The sequence below is a fragment of the Ischnura elegans genome, chromosome 10, assembly GCF_921293095.1.
Source record: "Ischnura elegans chromosome 10, ioIscEleg1.1, whole genome shotgun sequence".
NCBI lineage: Eukaryota > Metazoa > Arthropoda > Insecta > Odonata > Coenagrionidae > Ischnura > Ischnura elegans.
The window spans coordinates 84,140,303-84,164,402 of NC_060255.1; the positions used below are offsets into that span (position 1 = coordinate 84,140,303).

Genomic DNA, 24,100 nt, shown 5'->3' on the forward strand with positions numbered 1-24,100 from the left:
CTATTGGTCGTTGATGAATAGGAACGCCGCACGGTGGAACGGGACCCCCAAACCATGGCTATGATGGAAAAATACTGTCCAATACTCGCGGTACCCATAAGGGATTCTAATTATGCCATATTTTACTTTGAATTAGCAGCTATGTAATTGTGATTTTGCTCAACTGTGGGTCGGTTATCACGTACACGTAAAAAAAATATTTAACCGCGATGAAGCGCGAAGATACAACTAGGAGAAATTTATCATTTACATAAACTTGCATCATCAAGAAAGGTCGGAGGAATGCCTTGAATAACCCTTGTAAATTGGCGATAACAGGCCTTTTCTCCTCGCATAATTGTAAAGTTGTTAGAATTTTCAATCTCCGGAAAATCATATCAGTCAAATATTTCTATTTCTAGTCACTATGAATTATGATACTCTTGTGAACCACGCAAAAATGTTGCAAATTGAAAAAAGCAAGCTACTCAGGCAAAAAAACTTGGGTGAATCACAGCTGGAGTTCCACTAACAAGTCGACTATGCAGTATACACCTTGTAAGTCACGGTCACATCCAGCGTTTTACTCACAACCCACACAAAAAGCGCAACAACTTGATGGCTGTATGAATAAAAGGAATCACGCCATTGTACATTCATCTTCCGGTTACTTCCTCGAGCGACTTATTCTCAAGTGCGTCACCGTCCCACGTCACATGATGCAGCAATATCTCTCTAATTGATTTTCAGCGGTAGTCGGCGGTTTGACGTTTGGACTTAGGGCTTGAGAAATAAACGTAATGAGAAACCCAATGCAAACAAAAATTAAAGTAACGCCACCATTAAAACAAATATATAGCAATTAATAAGGCTTACTCGCACAAATTCAACTCCCCAATAAATTCCACGGCAAGAACACTCCGGAATTTGTTCCTTAAAAAGGCTAATTGACATATTTAACTCCGAAACACGAAGGGATATAGATGAACACAAAATACGCATACTATTTATAACTATTTTTGAAAATAATATTTTAAACTAATTATAACAACTTGTTCATTTAATAATTTAATCTCAAATTCAATGTCAAATAATGCAAGTAGAACTATCTAAATTTTGGATTGTTAGTCACAATAAAAATGCGACATTGGTGATCGGCATCATATTCTGATGCTCGTATTAACTACATATTATGTTGAACATCAAAATTTACGATAAACAAATCCATCTAGTCCTCCATACTATCAAACAGGGCAACTCGTATTTTTCCACTTTTATGTCAGATAATATTTATTTTTTTTAATCTGGAGCTCGAACAGGGAATCTTTTAAGGGTAAATTTAATTCAATCACTTGCAGCTACATTCCATCGAGCATATGAGGATAATTATATCATCATGATGATTATTCATTTAAACTACCTCCTAATATGAGAGGGAAAGGACGGTGTTACTTAACCGCATGTGAAATTTTGAAGCTTTACTCCCACGACTAACACAATCCCTTTAAACAGGTAGCTCTACCTGTTTTGAAATAGGAAGCTTAATGGGTGCTTTCCATTCATTGACACACGTCGACACAAGTCGACTTGCGTCGCAGTTTTCGTGTTCCATTCGGTGTGTGTCGCCGACTGTTGTGACACAAGTCAACAAACGGTAACGCACAGGAATAGGAGAGTTATAAACAAATGCCGCGAGCCGACACAAGTCGACTCATGAGTCGCATGAATGGAAAGCACCCAATGAGGTTTAAGAGCACATTGTTGTCAAGCACGCGCGATAAATTATTATGATTGTCAACTTTTTTACTTTGGAGAACGCGCGAAAAAGAAATGGGGATACGGATTAGTGGAAGGTCCTTAAGGTCGAGATATCCACTTCGGAAGGTGAACGTCCTCTTAAAACATCAGTTTTAAAAAACTCGACTTAAAACAACTCGATTGGGTAATGATGAAGAGTATTGCTGAATATCAATCAAAGAAATGCAGTCGCTCAGTGAGTTTACCTAGTACTGAGAGGACTGTTTTTATCTCTTTTTTTTTTTGTTCACCAAGGATCCGGGAGGCGCCTCCGAAGGCTTCACAGAAGATATGTAAACCATATTTTCCTAAATATTGCAGTTCTATGAATGAACACAATAAAAACATCAAAATATCATAAATTGAGTTCAATGTAACTTTTACCCTCACTCAATACGCTAATGCAAGAATAATCTGAAATTCAAGTGAAACATCAACACAAATGCCTTTATCTAAAAGACATACGCAAGGTATAGTCCCTCCAATAATTTCGCACAAAATGCTTACTGAAAAAGAAATAGCCATGTGCCAAGGCAAATGGCATCACGCCCCTTAGGTCGCCAGCTGTTCCGGTCTTTTTTGGTCCACAAAGACACCAGATGGGGAAAGGGAAACGGACACCTGCTGAACACCTTCGCAACAGTCTCTAAAGGTAGCCGCATGCACGTATAGCAAACGAACGCGCACCACCAACGCAGTCATCAGGGAGATAAATGAATCACAAGGATCTAAACAACCTTATTAGGTTAGCATTGCACTGTCAGACTTAAATTTTCCCGCGAGATTCTTTTTCCAATAAAATTTTGCTCATTCCAAAATATTAACTGTCACGTTAACGAATAGTTTAGCACATAATGTATTTATAATGATTTTTAAAATTGAAGAGTCGGTTTCGCGAATAGCATAATTCCAGTTTGTTGCAACACACAATAAGCCATCGTCTGTATATAAGTTGCGAAATAATTTTAAAATATTGGTTGAGATTTATAGGGGAATTATGCAGTTTTGAAAAAGGTTAATTCAGTAAAAATACTTCAAAAAGGAATTATTTCATGGACTTTGCGATCTATTGTATGATCACGACATAATTCATATGCACGGATTGGTAGATTATGCTATCTGGGAAATATTTTATTAAGATAATTGGCACTGAATTTGGACACATTCGATGCGTAAAAAGTGTTTTTCATTTTTTTACTAAACATTTACGCAAATAAACGATTGTATAGTGTCAAAATATTTTAAATACACTTTCATAACAAAGCTTAATTTTTCTGACACGAAATACCCAACAATAAACTTCATAATGAAGCCTTGAAAGCTCAATTTCCCATGCCATGAAATTTATGGTTGTAAAGGCTCAATATTTAAACGGAACAATGCACAATGGATCGAGCTCAGCACATTCATATTAAACATTGGACTACAATAAAATATCCGGCAATATCTACCTTTGCTTCGGTCAAGTAATACTTAAATAATTCACATCGTAGGATTCTTAAATATAGCAATGGAAAACACAAAAAAGGATACACTTCCAATTCTGGCGATTGATTCAACCAAACAGAAAAGAAAATATGAACAGGAGAAAATATGAACAAGGGGGACAATCTGCTACTGCGTAAGGGACCAAGATTGAAACAGCTTAATAGAGTTCATGTCATGGATCTGACAGACTAATTACACCAACAGTGTTTGTTTTCAACTTTTTAATTCCGTAGGAAATTTCATTTTCACTAAATTAACACTCACAATAAAGGAAAAATACTCCATTCCCCATAGTGATACTGAAGTTGTGGTTTCAATGTTGGCCTTGGCTTCTGGTTATTTGAACGCTAGTGTTTATATTTATTCTGAGACCCAAGTGGTAAAGGACACATTCCAATATGGCATAATAAACAATCCTCAGTATTAAGGCACCTAACTGGCGAGTTAGGACGCGGATATAGAGTCTGAAAAAATACTGCAAATGCATAGGCTATGCAAAGACATCTCTCACTAAACGAATTACAAACAGACACAAAACATGGAATGTGCCTCTGGCGATGTAGATTAAAAACGAGGAAAAGTAAAAGAACCAAAGGTAAATATAGAAATGTAAATGGTGACACTGCACTTAATTTAAAACCATCAAAAACTTCCAGTAGGTCTTCTTTAGTAAAAACATTGGGTTTTGAGAAGTAAGGACTTAATTTCGCTCTTCCTCAATTATCAGAAAACAAGTTAATCTCTGTTCCGTGGATAAAATTCACCTTCAGACCCTAATTTTGAAAGCCTGGCCAATATTGAGTGGAGAAATACAAAGGGAAGATTGTCATCACTTAGGAAACGTCGGGCTGAGAAAAACTGAATCAAATTAAGGCACCGAGGAAAGCCATGAAATTTCTATCATACACAAATACAGCGGCTTAAATTTAGCATCCGAAATAAGGACAGAAGACGACCAAACCACCGAATTAATCCTCATAAAACACTAAAGATCAATTACCTTGGTACAAAACGCGAGAGGGACTCTAGAGCTACGGCCATTGAAAACTGACAGCCTCAGACAGATTTGCCAATAAGATAGATAGTAAAACGTTATCAATTTATCAAAAAAGGTGACTATGAACGTTAAGAAGATGAAAATTGTACGAAAATGGATAAAAGAAAACCATAAACAACACTTATATATAGCAGTAATATTTCACTTAATAATAGAAAAAATATTATTTTAACATCATTGGCACTAATGGCATTTATAAAGTCAGAGGGATACGTTATCGAGGAGTTGGGTAAAACTTCGTTTTAATTACAGAATTAGAGACTAAAACAAAAACTAAGGTAAAAATAATGTCTCCTTGTCTTTCTCCAGTTCCTTAAATATTAACGCTCCAAAGTACCGACTACTCTCTGAAATTCACCGAAGAAACAAGGATATTTCCTCAACCGCAACAATATTTTCTTTTAATGATAGCAACATACTATTAATTCACCCTAATGATTCCCTATGAAAAGCGTTCCGTATTCGACCATAATTATTACCTCAATTGCACTACCACTTCATTTTTTCGTGCCCATCAGCCGTAAAGGCAGCATGTACATATACTGAACGTACTTGAAAAAAAATTGATGTTTTATTCATACGAAGAATTAAGTTTTTAAAAGTCCCCAGCAGTCTTTTCAAACATGCGATAGAGTATTTACGGGACGTTTTAAAACAAAGCTGTCGTAGTTATGGGCCCGATTCACTTCTACGCAAAACGGAAAATGAAAAGGTAACCGCATATTGATATAGGATACATGGTGGGGAAGAGAAAAGTCCGTCGTTTGCATTCCTCTATCTTTTTCCTTCGCCGGGATTTGAACCCGTTCCCCGTAGTTAAGCCAATGCTCTAACCGTTGGGCTACTCCGACCGCTTTATTAGTCACTACAAGTACTGATTTTTTAAATATAACAGAGCTATTGATATATAAAATGCTGAGGAGGCAGCGGCGTTCCCTCTTAAATTAAAATGCATCACTACAAGCATCCTCTAATGAATACAAATTTACAACAAACTCACACACAGCACATCCACTGCAAGGCAAAAAAAAACTTGAATAAAACTGGTCGAGCTCTAAAAATCAATAAGCATAGAATAACATACGATGAACCATCGATTGGAAGTTTATTCACAAAATTTCTCGGGCTCGAAACGCAGCCACAAAAAAATTATTCACAAAAGCGAGCATAAAACAGACAGGAAAAGCAGACATCGCGAAACGGAAGAATGCGCATCAAACGGAATCAAAACAAAAGAAAATACGTGAGAAAGTGAATCGGTGAGAGTCACAACACTTCAGAAGGCAGCAGACGGGAATCGGAGAAGCATAAGAATCGATAGACCAAACGATGCAAACGGACAAATTTTCCCTTGACTCTTCTAAAATCAATCCTGAGACCTCTACCTACACGGAAACAGACTTTTACACATACTGTAATTAATAAAAAATTTCAACAGACATCACAGACCAAATCTATAGAATTTGGCACCATACATTGCATAATATGTTGGATTGGAAAATGAATCTTTTAATAAAAATCGATTTCGGGAGATTTACCTAATGGTAAAATCTGCTAAAGTGGTTTTTAAAAGATTTACTTAAAAAATAACAGTTTTATTCAAAGTACATCACCATAAGACTCTTAAAAACATTTGAGAAACTGTCTTACAGAAACAGTTAAATATACATACGTAAGTACATATTAATAACAAAAGTTGCCCTCTCGCACAGATCGGTAATTTGACTAATTACATCTAAATAAAATAATCAGTTCCATCAAAAGAGAAGTAGGTAGTAGTAACTTGAAAAATGAAGTCACAAAGCACAACTCCGTCACAAGAACAAGATGTAAGTGATGAGAAGGAAAAAAAAGACGCACGAAGGCGAAGGCCTGGGATGATACAAAGAGCAAGAGGTAGGGGAGACACCGAGACGTGGCGTGCATGACGGTATGACCTTTGAAAACCGGCGCTACATCGCGAAGGCATTACAACAGGACATGCATACAGTTGATACCCAACCACTTACTTGAGTACATCCGCTAATATTACCTCGAAATAAAGTACGCAGTAAAGTGTAGTACCAAGTCAAAAAATCAGTCCCTTCATATCAATTAGAAATTTGATTATTCGCATCGAGTTTTTAAGAAATAAATCAGCTTCCTCGAAAATTTCACGAAAGAATTTAAAAGCTACTTGAAAAATTAATTAAAAATACGCCACTGTGTAATGGGTACATCTGGACAGTAACTTTTTGTTATGAAAGTTAAGAAAAGGAAAAAAATACGCATATACGAGTAATTTTGAAGAGCTATATAGTGGTGGTGAAAAGGTACATCTACCACTTCTGTATACTTTCTTCGACAGCATCACTTATTTAAAAAAATAACCAAAGCAAAATAAATTATATGAAGTCACAAATTCGGTCTACTCATATGGATAGGCAATGGAATTACTTACATTTAATAAAAAATTTGATTTCCACAAAAAAAATAGAAAGTATCGACAACGATTCGAAACGGAGTAATAATGCATATTGCACAGCTCTCAGACGACAACAACTGAGAAACGGTTGTCGGTAGGTAAGCGAGTGACGAGAAGTAAACAAAAGACGCACTACGGCGAATACCTTCGAGAACACAAAGAGCGGTGGTGAAGAAACCGAGAGTTGATGTGCACGAAGGTATGACCTTTTGGAAACTGACTCCACATCGCAAAGGCATCATCCCCGCGCTAACTGATGATACCCCCAAACGCCCCTCTGCACACCGTTCATTCTTTCGAAAACAAAAAATGTCGAAGAGAAGGGATTTGGCTCGCTCCCACAACTGCGACGAGCGAGGAAAAAAAAGGCCGAGTGCCAAGCCACGGAAGACCTCGTTACCCGAAAACTCTCTCGCCTCCATTCATAAGACTCTTCGCCGCAGAAAGTGAGAGCAAAAAGGCCGCGCCCCGAAATCTGACAGCTCGCCGTCAAAACAATCGAATGTACAAGATGCACCACGGAAGGAATCTGCCATATAGTTTATACAGGGTGTCCCATTTATCTTGACCACCCGAAATAACTTTTTGTCCAGATGCAAATTCAAAAATGCCTCAAGCAAATGTTCGTTAGCCGTCAGGGGGAAAATTAATCAGCATGATTGCCCTCCTTGTAGCTTTGTTATTTACAAAGATATGAACAGGGGAGTTATAGGAGAGGAAATGAATTGCCGAATTAAAAAATATAGGGTGCCATTTAAAAAAGACATACTGCTGATCATATCTTTGTAAATAACAAATCTACAAGGAAGGCAATCATGCTAATTAATGTCCCTCTGACGGCTAAAGAACATTTGCTTGACACATTTTTGAATTTGCATCTGAACAAGAAGTTATTTCGGGTGGTCAAGATAAATGGGACACCCTGTATATTACTAGCAGGCCACCCGGCAATGCTCCGGAAGGATAGTGCCAAGAGAAGTGGGAAACTTGGAACTTGGATTTCATGATAACATAGGATTTTTATGTTCTCTCTATGAGCGTGTCAATAGGTGTGCCTACCCGGCAGGATGTCCAACCGCAGAAGCTGTATGACGTGACGTTGCAAACGACAATGGGAAAACGACGCAAATGACGCTTCGGACGCAACCGAAAGTAACACTACGGGGTTAGGGAGCAGGAGATGTTACCTATGCACTAACTTCGGTCGCAATCCGTGCAGCCGTATGGAAATACATATTTATCGGACAGGCAAACAGGCATCGTCTTTTATACATTTATTTATTTCCAACTTGCCCGTAAACAGCACTTTAAGGCCTTTACAACGGAGGATAAACAATACACAACACAAACATCCATGCACTGAATAGGGACCACCTACCCAGGTGGGATTCGAACCCACGACCTACGGTTTGGCAGACGAGGACTTTACCCCACCGCCACCGAGGCCGGCAAAAAATTAGCCTTCACATGGTCTTGAACCAAGAACTTACATATTGGAGGATGATGAAGTAGCGCCCTAACAACCTCGGCTATCGAGGTACTCAGAAATATAGGCTATAGGAGGTTCCACTAGGTAACAATAGGACTCCTAATATGAACCCGGTCCCCGCGCATTAAATCGCACTTCAAATACAGTAACTAGTAGCGCGAGGATCGGTAGTTATCAATGCATTTGGCTTTGAATTCCCTTCACACCATCATGCGAATACATGTATGTTACCATGGCCCAGTGGCTACGGTGTTCTGCTCCAATGCCTAGATTTCAAGATCGAGTCTCGTCGGCGGTACTACAAAATATTTATGCTGTATAAAATATTTATGCTTTATAAAATATTTATGCAATCCCCGCCAACTCAACCGCATCAGTAAAAATAAACAGAGTTATGAATGTGGCTACGCAACAACTTCCTAATAATGGTAATATTGTTTTGGAAAATAATAGAAAACTGGTGCACTTTTCCACAATATCTTATAATCCACGAATCATATGGAGAAGTCCACCAGTCTTCCTATAATGGATGCCTACCATTAAATCAAGCCCAAATATTTATTAAAATACAATTTTTATGGAAACTATAATAAAATACATTAACGCCTTGAACTATATCCTATAGTGATACCTTTCATTCTTCGTGATTTTAAAACACAATGCCGTTACCATTAGGGAAATAGGAGAAAGTAATTTAAAACCTTCGAAATAGGTTTAATTAAAATGCTGGTAAAATATGAATATTAAAAATCCATTTTCCAGAATCTTAAATTAAATAGGACCGGAATTTAAATTCGCTCTAAGTAAAAAAAATCTTATTGCTAAATATAAAAAATAATATCGAATAAAATCAGCCCATCAGGGATCTTCTCAGAAAAGCATAGGTCGGAGGAGTACGCCATAACTCACACCATAATGTTCTGCGCTTTTGAAGAAGCATATTTTACTCACAAACTACACGTAAAAAATTGGAATTTATTAATTTCTTAAGCCACAAAGCTATATTAAACCCGGGAAAAAAGGAAGTAAAATAAAATAATTTCATTTTAAATCATAAAAATGCAAAAAATGGACATTCAAAACATTATTCAGTTGACTTCTTCACCGACTAATCATGATCGAACGTTCCTAAAGCGATAAAACTTGCTGACACACCAAGGACGTGGTGTTACCATGAATGCAATACAGATTCAAGCCAACACTTAAAAAATGATACAAAAATAAACATGAAATTGGTTATCAAATTCTAGAAGCGGAAAATCATATTGCTGTACACTACCATCAAAACTTTCAGCATACTAACAAGAAACATTCAATAACTCGCTCCCTTCCCAGCCTACATTTTATTAGAAATTATCTTTCCAATTCCCATTTCCAAATATTAAAAACATATTAAAGGCTATCAATTCATCTCTGAATACCACACTAAAGGTTATGTTTCACGGCTAATGCTGTTAAAAAAGAAGCACTCATTGTTTAATGGCATGTTAACATACATTTCTAAAAATTTCGTCATTTCCGAAAAGGTAAAAAGTGGCAAGAAATATAGAGAAATATTTGACACAGATAATATCGTAAATTCAAATTTAGGATTCTCTCTCACTCAAGTCGTAAGTAAATATAGAGAAATATTTGCCACAGATATAGTAAATTCAAATTTAGGATTCACTTTCACTCAAGTCAAGTATGGATTATGTAAAACCTGGGCGAGTTCATATTTCCATTCCCTCGCGAAATACGGTAAATATTTCCGTACGAAGCCTGCGAAATTATGGCTAATAACGGTGAACAAGATCCACGGGACGGAGGATTACGAAAGGAACAGACTCAATGCAACGTCCAGCAAATAAATTTTCCCGGATACTTCAGCGCAGCTTCTTCGGACAACTTCGGACCGAATGAAACGTCACACTCATTCACCCGAATACAAGCCTAAGTATTTACCCGAGGGAGGAGAGAATTAATGATACCCATTCAGGATTGGACGCCAAACTTCGCTACCAAAAAATATCCAACCAACAATTGAATTTTCCCCAGGAAGCCAAAAACGCACCCAAATTCCAAAATAATGAAAAAAGGTAAAAGTAAATAAATCAACCTGGAGATATAGAATACAAGCGAAGGCGCCATTATGGCACAAGGACACAAAACAAGAGACTTTTAAATCAACCAAGGGTCATACTATTCAGTGAACCACACATGCAGTCAGTGAGCCAAAAGACGATAGAAGCCAAGTAATTTTCAAGAAGACGAGATAATTACTGCATAAAAATGATTAGCGAAAAGAAAGAATCAAATAGCTGTAGGCGAATCGGCGGAAAAATTAAAGTCTTCTTCGTCCAATAAGGTAAATCATTTTCCTAAAGAAGCATGAAAATAACCTTGGAGAAATTGAATTCCTCTAAAATCTAAATGCTGTTTTCCACCGCATATTTACGCACAAAATCAATGGTTGCCTAATAAAAAAACAAAGGTATTACGAGAATTAGAGCAAGATGTATGAGCGCTGCTGCAATCTCTAAAGTGACTGAACAAATAATTTCGATTTACTCTCATTCCTATTACACAACTATTGAATTCCGAAACATTACTTCGCTCAGCATCGAACGGTATGGCAAACAACAAGATATAAGTCAGGACACGAAACGCTAGGATGGGGTTTCAAGGCTTTCGAGCAAATGCTCGATCGAATGTCGGATTTCCGTTCGCGGATTATCACGAAGTATCGAACGTCCTCTTGCTTTGGAGTAAATGGACTGCGGCACATATTCGACGTGTCCATTTCGTGTGGCGATGAAAAAGCAGGAAACTCATACAGGGAAAAAAATCACTAAACGCACGGGAGCACTTCCAAACTTCGGAGACCGGGGAACGGTGGTCGGCGGAAGGGGAAGCATTTAAAAGAGGAGAGCAGATGCAGTAGCGGATATCCTCCGCAGGATGTTCTCTTTAAACGCTTCCACGCAAGAATCGACGCGGCCGTTTTATCCCACTCACCAGCACAGGTTTCCACTTTCACTGCATCCACGAGGAAAGTAAAGTAATCGTAATAACATTCCCTGGAGAACTCCTCCTCCCGAAGTTTAATGCGCGATTTCGTTGCGACGATCGTTTAGGAGTGCGCCACAAAAATAATGGAATTCCTCACAGAGTTATTAAAATTCAACGGTTTAAAAAAGGCGGGTAACATTTCCTGTACACCAGCCACTCCTCTCCAAATTATTTTCAGGGCGGTAAATAGCGAAGAGATATATAGAAGGACTTGTATTTTAAAAATTTGCCTAACAATCGTAACTAGATACAACCTAAAATGCTATCTTACGCAGTAACCGAGTTCCTCTCGGCTCTCATGTTAGGGCACCAAGCCTAACTAAGAAACCAAGCTTGATTTATACTTTCACATACGTCGTTATTATAATTGATGTATTCCACCCATTAAGGAGGGTTTGCCTGGAATATTTATGGGGTATTCTGGCAATATCCCTTCCTTTCATGGACTTCCCTCTTCAATTCACAATAACACTTCCTCCCTTTCATTCCATCTAAAAATCCTATTCTCTTCCTTCCTCTCGCCCGTTAACTCAACATTCTACCCTTTAACACTGGATTCAAAACTCCCCCCACTCCGTTCTCTCCATCAATACCTTCTGTCTCCTCCGTATCTCATCAAAAAGCCTTCTCTCCTCACCCACCAAGTCCAACACTCCGTTGTTCCTTCTTTTCTCCGCCCGCTTCACCTTCCCCATTTTTCTCCACATCCACATCTCGAACCCATCCAGTCTTTTCTCGTCCATCACCGAAGTCATAAGGAAAGGTAAATAAACATAATAACATTTCTCGGAAATTACACCTCCCGAATTTTAATGCGTGATTTCATTCAGACAATTTCTTAAGAATGCGCTACAGAAGTTATTGCATTCCCGTGAAAGCTATTAAAATTTGACCTTAAAAAAGGCAAACAACATTCCTTGAATACTAGGCGGTCTTCTCCCCAATACGTACAGGACGGCACATGGCGATGAGATCTGTGCATGCCAAGGAAATCTTAAAAATGTAACAATTATGAGAAAAGATTACCTAAACTGAAATCTTTTCAATTGAGCTTCTTTTATGCTAAGAAACCCTCTCCGAAGCCTTTTATCTAATTTTCACAGCAGTCGTATGGAGATAAAAGCAATCTTAATAAAAACGATGAGGAATACCGCCACTTGAACTTAAATTCATAATTTCGTTGCAACTGACAATTGTATTTCTCAGCAGAGCTATTAGAATCTGAAGATGATATTAGTGGTATTTTCTGCAGAGTTATTCTAATTCGACAATGAATGTGAACAGGCTAAAGAGCCTGAACGCACCTCCAAACATTTTAAGGGCGATGCATTGCAATGGAATCGAAACGAGGACAATCAAAATGATAATACACGGACTACCGTAATTTAGGAGATTCGAATGCTTTCCACCTCCTTCAAACACCGTGACTGCCACTTCAGCAGCAGATGATATGCTGTTGAAAACGATTCAAACATTCCGCATACAAAGAATGTGAATTAGCAGTTTCCATTAAATAATTTTCTTCCATGGCACAAAAAAATCGCGTTATTTTTAAACTTTAAGGGTAAATATAATGATTGGCACCTTTCCCAAGCAAGCTAAGTTAATATCTAAGAGGTATCGGAAAATTTTTTTACGCAAGAATCCAATTGAAGCAACTTAAAAATAATTTTTTTCCATTCCCAAACAAACTTGATCCTGTTGCATACGTAGGCATTACATTAGCGTTCCATAATAGTTGTCCTCTCTAAAATCGAAAACAACACTAAAAACTATACAGGTGAAACAATTTCACACCAAAGTCAAAATATCGAATGTTCTTCCAGCGCATTACATTGGCCTTTACGAGGGCATATTACCTCAGCGGAGAGAGTAACGCTAACTAAACAATAGAAAAGAATGGTTCCGATATTTGCTTGAAAAATATCAATACTACAATCATAATATAAATATATAAATATACAGCAGAGATTATGAGAATGAACATTTCTATTTGTTTTTGTCAAATGGCGAGGAAACATTAGAGAAAAAAATTCTACCCATACGTTCGTATACTCCATGATGAAGCTAAATCATAATAAAATGCTGCGGCGTATTATGATTTTACTAGGAATGCGATAGACCAATCTTTGCGCCTATCACGTAGGGCCTGTCTTTTAAGGGGCGAAAATTCGAAGGAAGCACGTTGAAAAACTGCAAAAACTTTCATTTATATTTTATAGTCTCTTTCTCCACAAGGCCACCGCTTAAATTATGTCAAAAGTTTGAAAATCCTCCCGTAACAACAGCACACTTCCCTCCTTTGCATTGGATATGGTTATTACTGTTACACCCAATACTCATGTATACTATACCGTCTACACGCTTAGACCTATGCATCTTTAATGCACATATTTTTTCAGCTTAGATTCTTCTCCTTCTGGCAGTTTTCGAAATTTAAATTCCTCAATATACTCTTTGCCTATAAACTCAACCAGGGACGCAGCTAGGAATTAAGGCTGGGGGGGGGGGGGGGGGGGGTTAGGTGCAACTAATACCGGGGTGTGTGGTATAGAATACCCACCAGGATAAGCGGTAGGTGTCAAATTAATAAATTGCGGAATTTTAAGATAAATTGGTCAAAATGGTGAGTTTTACAGTTTTCTGAGGGATATTTTGTAAATCCTTACACTATTCTATTAGTAATATCAATGCAATTAAGTAAAATGGATTAAACTTAAAAATTTCTCTGAGCTCTGGGGGGGGGGGGGTTACCCCCAAAATCCCCCCCTCGCTGCGCCACTGTACTCAACAATAACATCAAATGTAAAGGGCACTCGCGCAAGCTTTATGCAATGAAAAGTAAATTGTACAGCTCTGCAAATTCGCTTCCCGCCTAGCTACTGTGCCCCCTTAATTTCTTGTACATCCAAGAACGACGGTCGTTACCCCGTACTCGGCAACAGAAGTCTGCAAGGGAGGAAACATTGGCTCGCAATCCATCAAAAATATCAAATTCCAAGGGAACCTACGCAAACTTTATGCAACGAAGAGGAAATGGTCTACAAAGACGTTTCTCGCCGAAGTACTGTGCTACCTTAATTTCTTGCATATCCAAGTGCAATGGTCGCTTATACGTTGCGCGGCAGCACAAGCCTGCAAGAGAGGAAGCATTGGCTCGCAATCCATCAAAAAAGCTCGTATATATATTTATCAGACCGTCACGGCATGTTTCCTGCGGTAGCGGAAAAGGAACACGCTTCTTCCCTCCCCCCCCCCCCTCCCACCACTCCCCATTCCCCTTGAATGGGTTCTGGGTGCTAAATTGGTGCATCCTTCCCCACTCCAGCCTCGGGGTTGGCGAGGGCAGAAGGCCGCCCTTTCGAAATCATGCTCCGCGACCGCGCCGGCCTCTTCGCAGTCTTTTTTATCGCGATGCTTTAAGAGCTGCCGAAAAGTCAGTCGATACCACATCCAGCCTGGTCCTGTATCCTGGAACTCTACTTCAAAGCTTCACTCAACTCATGAGATTCAGGGACGAATCGCTCCCGCTCAACCAGTCTTCTTCAGCGACGTATTCCTCGTTCAATCCAACCAGCCGTATGGCCGCGCCAAGGGCGCGTTTACAATAAGCTGTCAACCAGTTAACAAATCAACGTAAAGAAATCATTCCTTCTACAGCAGTTACTTCTTCTTCAAACAGAGAAAATTTCAATGCTTAAGGACATAAATTTACACTTTAGAGACAATTAACAATTATAAAGTAATAAAGGATCGCAAATATGTCCGGCGAATACAATTGGTAAAATCTTCTCGGGCTCGGCACCGTGTAAGGCTGTTTAAGGCCAACGTATCGATGAGAAACTATCTTATCGTCATCAGGGCTAAGACTGGAGGGAGTTTCTCATCGATACGCTTGCGTTCAACAGCCTTACCCGGTGCCAATTTGAAAATGTTTTATCGATTATACACTGCCTCAATGCTCACCTATTCTACGAGTCTTTCGTACGTCTTCTTCTAATCATAGGCCATGCATAGATAGTATAATATTATATTAGAGTCGTAGTATATTATATCTATTTATCTTTATTACATATATTAGTAGTATATATTATCTTAAGTATAGATAATATAATATTTTTTAACATTTGGGTGATTACTTCACAAAAAAGAAAGGATCACAAAAATATGGAAAAATTAAAGAAATGCGCTTCTGAGATTTCAAGCAAAAAGAAAAACAAAAAAATGAGAAAATCCAAATATCCAATCCAAAAATCCAATATGGTAATTCAAAAAATAATAATGTTTTGATCTTTATACTTATATGCAATTTGTAAAATCATTTCATGTAATTTGTTTAAAAATAGTTCAATTTAAGTTTCCTTTTCACACAAACATCACATTACAATGCCAACAGAAACATATGCGCCAATCTTATAAAAGATTCTTCCTCGTTCGAAACTAATGCTATCGTCTTGAATTATCAGCAGGGCCGGATTTAGATGAAAAGAGGCTATTCCATTTAAACATTACACCCACAACATAGACTAATGAGCAGAATAATGTTAGAATTGTTAACTGGTTGGCTGGGGTGAACTTGGTTTACCGGGACAGCTTGTAACGTACCTGCGGCACGTCAAATAATGAGTACCTACCTATCTCTATTCCCTTTCACATACCCAATGAGCCAAACGCGTTGATCTTAATCAATACATTTCTATGTGTTCATCAAAGCAAACTTGAACCTTGTTAGCATTTGCATCTATCTCTAATTTGAAAATTTTAGTGAATTAATTTAAAGTTACATGAAATTTTCCATAAATAATTTAATTTTTCTTTCACGACCGGTTTCGATATATCCTGCATTATATTCACTACAGGTGAAGATAACACAAACCCGCATGTTACAATATTGACACCGGTCACGAAAGGAAAATTAAAGTATTAGTGGAAAATTGCCAGTAACTCTTAATTTACGTAATATGCTCGAATTCTCCCACATTGATACTGAAACAACTATATACATTGAAAATGTCAGCTTTATATTTTATTGGATGCAAAATTTATACTTTTCAGTATGAGCAAATATGTACTAATAAATGTCCAATCATGCTTTCGAGTATTATCAAGATGATAACTCGAGTTTTAAACGAGCAACGAGTCAGGAAAAAGACAAAATACGACCTGAAGTTACATGCTTCCTCTCAATAACGTTCAAAAGAGATATAAAGCTAATACTATGAAAGGAAAATATTGAAAAATACCCCTATAATTGAACTACGTCGTCTATGATCATTAAAATCGGTATCTCCACGTTAATTGTTAAAAATTTCCCCAAAAAATACACACAAATTTCTCTGGCTTCAGACAGCGACGTTTTAAAATAAAAAAATGAAGACGAAAATTAAAACATTAATGCTCTTTGAGGAAAAAAACTAAGAAAAAGTAGTACATAATTTGACAATAACGGAGGAAATAAATGAAGACACTTTAACCGCACTACTATCAGAGTCATTAAAAAATTATTCCTACATCTGAATTATTAACATGTAAATTGAAATGATCATGACGACGACTAATTAATAATGGAACGACTAATAATGTTGGAAAAAGTCATAAATTGAACATTTAATTTACAGACTAGTTTGTATCATATGTAACCTAATTTAGATAGATAACGTAAGGATACATAGTGTGGAAGCAGTACATACTTATAGCAAAAAATTTCATGAAGTCGTAAATTAGAATTCGTCATGTGATCACAGAGCCTTAGGAGTATGTAATCGAAAACTCACTCGATACCGCACGCAACTAAGTCCTCGTGCCTGGGTATGTTCTCCAACGCGAGCTTCAAGGCTCTCCACCAATACACGAAAGAAATATTCATGAAAGTTTGAAAATACGCTCATCTAAAAGTAATACTGCCTCATTGATTCACGCAAAAAAACTGGGCTTCCCATGATGTTATTTCAGGGATTTTCATTTGAAAACCATAATTATTACATAATTACTTATGGTATTGCCGGCCCGTCTAATTGTAAGCATGGTTGTAAAATACAATATCATTTAAGCATTAAGAAGTATAAAATTGGGAAAAGGCGTGTACATTGGAATTAAACGTTAAAAAATTCTTAAGGTTATTTCCTTAAATGAATTAGCACAAATTTAAATTCAATATTTCACGAAAAATCAGCTTCACTATTGAATTTCAATTGATCTGTTTCCTTCGGTATCTTGATTTCTTGTGAGAAGCTAATTTTTCTAATTTCCATATTGTTACCCCCTTATAACAACAAATAACAACGGATTGTGCCTCGGAAACATTACTTCAGTCAACGCACAACATAATACTTCGTAATGAAATACTTCGAATAGGTTTGTTTCTTTACAGTTCCTTATCTATAAATTAATCCACTGGGACTATTAGTTTCCATATCCATACCCCTATTAAACCGAGATTAATCGAGAATTGCAGAAAGAGAATCAACTGATCATTATTTCATCTTTTGAGAGTTAAAACAGGGTTATTTTTAATCTCAGACGTGACAGTAAACTTGTTCCACACAATTTAATTTTAATGCTTATTTATTTTTTATGTAGCAGTTTACTTCCCGTGCCAATTAAGAAAGCCAATTGGTAGATAATAAGCTAATTAACCTACGCCGGAGCATGTTAATGCAGTAGGATAAAGAACTAGGGCTCGTCAGCAAACAAGTAATTATTGGGGGAGATTGTGAATTAAATTAAGGTGACCAAATTTCATAATTAAAAATTTACAATTTTTCCTCCAGAAAAAAGGTACTAATGGAAAAAAGAATTCATTGGAGATGAAAAATAGGCGACACCCGTGAAAAGTGCCAACATTCATGGTCACGCCATCCCTAAATGATCAGATAGCATGCTTTTAAAATGTGAAACGAAGGACTCCCAAACGGTCACGCTTCCCGAAGATGCACTAGAGCCAATAAACCACACGCCCAAAAACACTGACCTCCACGTTGAACGCAAAGATTATCTCCACTTGGCCAATTGTGCCGCCGTAAATTCCGTAAAATCATTCAAATAGCTCAATTCATGGTTACTTTGATGTTCAATCAAGTTCATTATTTGAATGAATTAACCAAAAGAGACTGGATTAAAATTCCTGATGCGATATAATGATAAAAAGATTTGGCTGGTACAACATATTCACAGATTTCAACTCATGAAGTGATAAAAACGTGATATTAAAGGAGAAGAGGCATAAATATTACATAGGTAAGTACTATTTATCTATCACTCAGAATCATATTAATTTAACTAAAATTTTCGTGTTAAATGAACAAAATCGACGCGGTTGTATCCAAAGCATATACAACGAAGCAGCAAATTAACGCTGATAATTATATACAGGTATTAAGTAATTGATTACTGGCGACTCCATTAATTACTGATTGGAATTAATTTGAAGGCAATAGCTGCCGCATTTTCTGCTAGGGAGATATTATCACGCTAATGTTGTTAAAGTGATAACTTCTACTATTTTACTCTCTTAAAATTAATGATTAATAATTCTTTTAACGATTTAGAAGAGCTTTCCTCGCAGAAATCATGAAAATAAAACTTACTTTTTTCACAATCCCTCCTCCAGGAGATAAAAATTCGATTTAGAAGCGTTAAATTGAAACATATTGAGTAAAATCAGGATATAACAAAAAATTAATTTGAACAGTTGTTGGGGACCACTTTAATGGCACGCTGGGAATTAGATATTTAATTATCATTAACATTTGAGTAAAAAGATGACGAAAAATAAATTTGTAATATTCCATAGCAAATATTTTCATTTCAGATTTTTCGTCATTTCCCCTGGCAATTATTTATTTTCAAGGGATAAGTCCGGAACACTCCCCAACTTTCTAGGTTTTCCATTTACGCGACTACCATTGTTACAATATTAGTGCAGACGAAGAAGAGATGGTAATATTTTTCACGAAGATATTTCAAACAGGTTGATAGGACGAAAGGAAGAATAAAACGTATGCATCATACATGGGGAAAAATGGGATATCGACCGGCGTTCGAAGACCATTTACGAGAGGGGAAAATAGGTCTACAATACTGCAGGAATTAAAGGGACGACCCCTCTTGATTTGTCACGCAGACATACGCACAAGCATCGATATTCAGCACAGAATGACCTACTTCGACGGCAGTAGACTGAAGATGGAGTGAAGTTGGTAGTGCTGCCTTCCATCCATATTACAAAAAATACCATTACCACGCAAAGACCACAAGTACAAATTACTTCCCATCAATTTTCTCAATTCTATTACTAATTCTTGACAACTTCTTTTAAATTCCTCAAAAGAAAACCCTTCTGAAAATATACGTCAAAATCCCTTATTGTAAATTTTAAATCCCTTATTGTATTTCCAGAATCGGGATAAAAACAAAAATTTAACCTTTCCATAATAAACTATAGATACAATTTTTTTTACAATGAACAATTATTTATTTTACAAATATCTAAATGTACTTTTCTCATAAATGGAAAGAGGTAAGGGAAACAACACTCGAGGACCGCTTACCCCAAACCTGGCGTGCGAATCCGCATGCGCACATAGACAAAAAAATGCAGGCATTATTAATAAATAAAACGGGATCGACAGCTGAAATGCACGTTAGAAAATAGATTTTCCTCCCCCACAAAAACATTTTTAACTGTAGTTACACGCAGTATATTATAAAATGCGGGCAATCTCTCATTACTGCAGGAAAAAATTGCACGTTAAGCACCAAAAGCCATAACTGAGAGGGAAGTATAATCTTTAACATATGCGATTTTGAGTCTTTGTTGACAACAAAGAAATACGGTTCAAAGCTGACACACGCCTGCTGATGGGATAGTGTCACCTCTGTGGCTAGATAAAAAGAATTCTTATCCCAACTGAATACTGAATTTGGGATATTTGGAAATTTGTGATCAGAATTATTTAACTTAACCAACTTAACACCAGACAGAGCAGTATGTTGCCATTCTGATGGAAGGGAAAATGAGGAATACGAGGGCATAAATATGGATTAATAGTAAATCACACTTGAAAATATTCGTTCAATAATGTTTTTCCAACAACTTTCGATACAGCAGTCTGTAATCTTCCCGAAAAAGCAATCGGTGGCGTAGCCAGGGGGGTCCGTCCGTCCCCCCCCCCCCCCCAAAATATAAAAAACAATTATTTCCATCACAAAATATTGAACAATCATGAATTTACAAAATATTTCTTTGGAGAATGACGTTTTTTCGATCATGAAAAGTATTAAAATTAGTTTTAAATCCACCACTTTGTAACATGTATTTTTTTTTAATTCTCCCCTGGTTTTGGACCCCCCCGAAAGAAATTCCTGACTATACCACAGCAATAAACGAATTATGGAAAATAATTTTTTGACAGTTCTCTTAAAAAAGCTGTGAATGGGTAGGATATTAGGTATAATTGCGGCTATAAATTTATACGCAATACTTAGAGATTATATCACATGAATAAGCACATTGCACCTCTTTTGTCACTGCGAAACTTGTCCGCGAAGTATTTAAAATGATGTACTAATATGAATACCGCCTATCTGTAGCCTGTAGTGTGGGGACTCACTCCGGGGGACAGTCCTTATTGCTTCGCGGAAATTTTGACGACCCTCTCCAAATCCTAAGATTCACGATGTGCCATCATTTCTTGTCTTGGGTACCTAAAGTGTTCACGACGTAAAGGTTCCATGGATTCCTGCGAGATAATTTCGAAAAGCATGCCGGATTCTCTTTGGAGAGGGAACATGAACCGAATTTTTCACGCGATATTTTTTCTCAATGGAAGAGAGAATAGGGTACACGGTTTTTTGTGAATTTTACGGCGAAAGACACGAAGACGCATCAAGACAGAGAGAGAAAACGTCCAAAAAAAATGTCGGGCCTCGCGTGACGCTCTTACTATACCTCAATTAGCACACAAGAGAAATGAAGAACAAAAAGGGGGCTACACATGAAGTCCTAAGCGGACATTCACCGCTATCGTCGACTTAATGAGGACGAGAAAAGGGATACGCGAAAACATTCCACGAGGCAAGTCCGCGACAATCGGCCACGCCGAATCTTTTCTCACTACAATGTGACAAGAACCTTGGACGATGGCTCGGTGTACTATAACGTTGCCTTCATGGGGGGGGCAGAGGAAAGGGACGGCGTGTCACCTTACAAAGACGGAACCTACATTGGTGTCTCATATGAAGCGGGGAGCCCAGAGGGGGGTGTGAATGACAACTTCCGGAGTTAGAGGACGGATAAGGGCGGAGCTTCAAAATCTAGGAGAAGACTGGTGAACTATAAAATATGGGAGTACATACACCGGAAGTAGCAATGACGACGGTCGATTTAAGGCATTATTAATTTTAAAATATGAATGAACTCCGAAATGTTAAGGTTTCTCCGAGATAGAGGAGTGATTACAATAAAATTGATCAAGGAAGTCAATAATGAAGAAGTTATGAAAGATACTGAAAAAAGGTAAGACTTAAGACAACCGTAAGAAGACAATCGTCAATAGGCAAGCGGACGTAAAAATACGGCAAAGGAAGTCCTCCGATGAAATACATGGAACATAAGCTGAATTTAGTGGAAGAGAGGAACCACGTAGTGTGAAAATATTACACGTTACGAGAGCTGTGAGGAGATCTGCGTCAATTTGGGTTGGGGACTGGCAATTATGACGATGAGTAAACGCGTGCTGAAATAACTGGGACACCATATCATTTGGAAGGCTAGGAAACGTTGGGATACAGTGATTGTTGATGCACATTTCTGCCAGCCCATCAGACCGTATGTAAAGAGAGAGAGGGCAGGTGTAACCTAACTTACGCTCATGAAACGAAAGGAAGGATGGGATGACCGGACGCAGATGGGAAAATGATGAAAGCGCTGTCGGACTCATCGAAGGAGCAGGGGGAAGAAAGAACTCGATAGAAGGGAGGGCAGACTTTCAATTATTATCCTACATAATACACATTATGCGAAAAAGAAAGGATTACACATTTATTGTTTAAAAAAATGAAGACTCCAGCCTATACCACAACGGAATAAAACAAAGAAAGACGATTACAAAATCGGTACGGGGGAGAAGCATGAGCAACGGTGCGATGACTTACAACAGGTTGTTTTTGTAATCGTGCCAAGTGGGAGTGGCGAGCAATGACAATCCCAAGAACTTATTCACGACTGCAACTTCGAATGAACAAGATCATCAAGGCACACGTTCAAAACAACAACACAAAAATTGCATGCATAAAAAACGATTAATTGTTTTATCAAACCACTGATGGTCTCTTAGGCACCGTTAGACGAGCTTCAGATTCCTACGAAATTCTCTGCTTCGAAGTCAACGTAGGAATATAGACAGTTTTTCCGCTTGTGATGAGTAATATCCCATTTTTATTTAGAATGAAACTCAATGCTAAATTCTCAAATAAATAAGGTACATCGAAAATAAACTAAATCACAAGTACTTTAAAGAACTGACAGCTCACCAACTACATGAGAAAAGAATTAACCCATGGAGAATGAAAAATACTACGTATGTAGTGCTCGCACAGTAAGCTTCCACACACAGAAAAAAATTGAGACGGCAGACAGATACAAAAAATATTTTCTATGATCAACACTACTAGTGCAATCACGTTAATATCTTTACCCAGAATCTACGCTCCGCGAATTTTAGGGCTTGATGACGAGCGTCCACAATAGTGAACACTTTGATTCTTCACAATGTTGAATTTAGCGCAATAACCTAAGAAAATGAAACTTTGCCTACCTGCTCTTGCTCCGCCGTCAGGGTTGCAGCCATCTTTCCGTCGACTCGACGTAGACTCCAACCCAGATGCCTAATCTCCGATATCAACAGTGCGGCGAAGAACGAAGGTTGACCGTTGACGTCGGATTCAAGCCACCCGTTAGCTCAAGACGTGCAGCAGATGACGAATTTAGATAATTTAGAATTTTAAGTCCATAAATAAATGTTGATGTTTGGTAAACCTTTCGTTTTTGCCGAGTGAGAGAAGTTTACACTATCACCTCCCTCCACAAAACTTCAATGAACCGCCCCTCTGAGCAGAGTTCCCGCCTAATTTTAAATCAGTGAATTCCAAATTCCATTCTCTTGCGCAATATATGCAACCGTATGCGCCATTTGCATCGCATATATCATAAATAGTTAAATTTATCCATACTGGTAGAATTTTTTCAATATACTCTCAAGAACATTCCAATTTCCACTATCCAGAAAACACCCAGTTCCTCCACTGAAGTCCAAGATCATACCCCAACTTGTAAAACCTTATGATAACAAGATTTAGAACCAGCAACGCGTTTATATAAAACCTTTTATTGCCACAGAAACAGACATTGTGACTGAAATGTGGGTAGACCGCTGACTGTTTTGAGAAAGTTTGTATTTATTTCAAATTGTTAATTATTTCTAGTGCTTACTTAATTTGATTTGTATCATCTAGATTGCCAACCAATGTTTAAGATATGACTGGGGCTTAAAACCATGGAAGACTAATGAATGATGAATACAATTTTTATAAAGGAACAAAATCTAATTATTTCAGTAAATTGTTGGTAGGGTGAATGAGCTAATGCCAATTCTTACTCATATCATACGGGCCGATTAATTAATACTATACCGAAACCTGCTGGCAGTGAAAGGAGAAAAAACACACATTGGCTCAAGGAAAAGAGGAATTTAAGGAGCTGTAGACAAATCGATCA

General features: G+C 37.6%; 1 protein-coding gene across 1 annotated transcript in view; it reads right to left on the reverse strand.

Moving 5' to 3' along the window:
* The window catches only part of LOC124166716 (tyrosine-protein phosphatase non-receptor type 9), a 451,931-nt gene extending 428,709 nt beyond the window's left edge, over positions 1-23,222 (reverse strand). Inside the window, exon 1 of the mRNA XM_046544372.1 lies at positions 23,142-23,222. Coding sequence (XP_046400328.1) covers positions 23,142-23,174 — 33 coding nt within the window. The 5' untranslated portion in view covers positions 23,175-23,222. The remainder of the gene's footprint in view (positions 1-23,141) is intronic.
* Between the last annotated feature and the right edge of the window lie 878 nt (positions 23,223-24,100).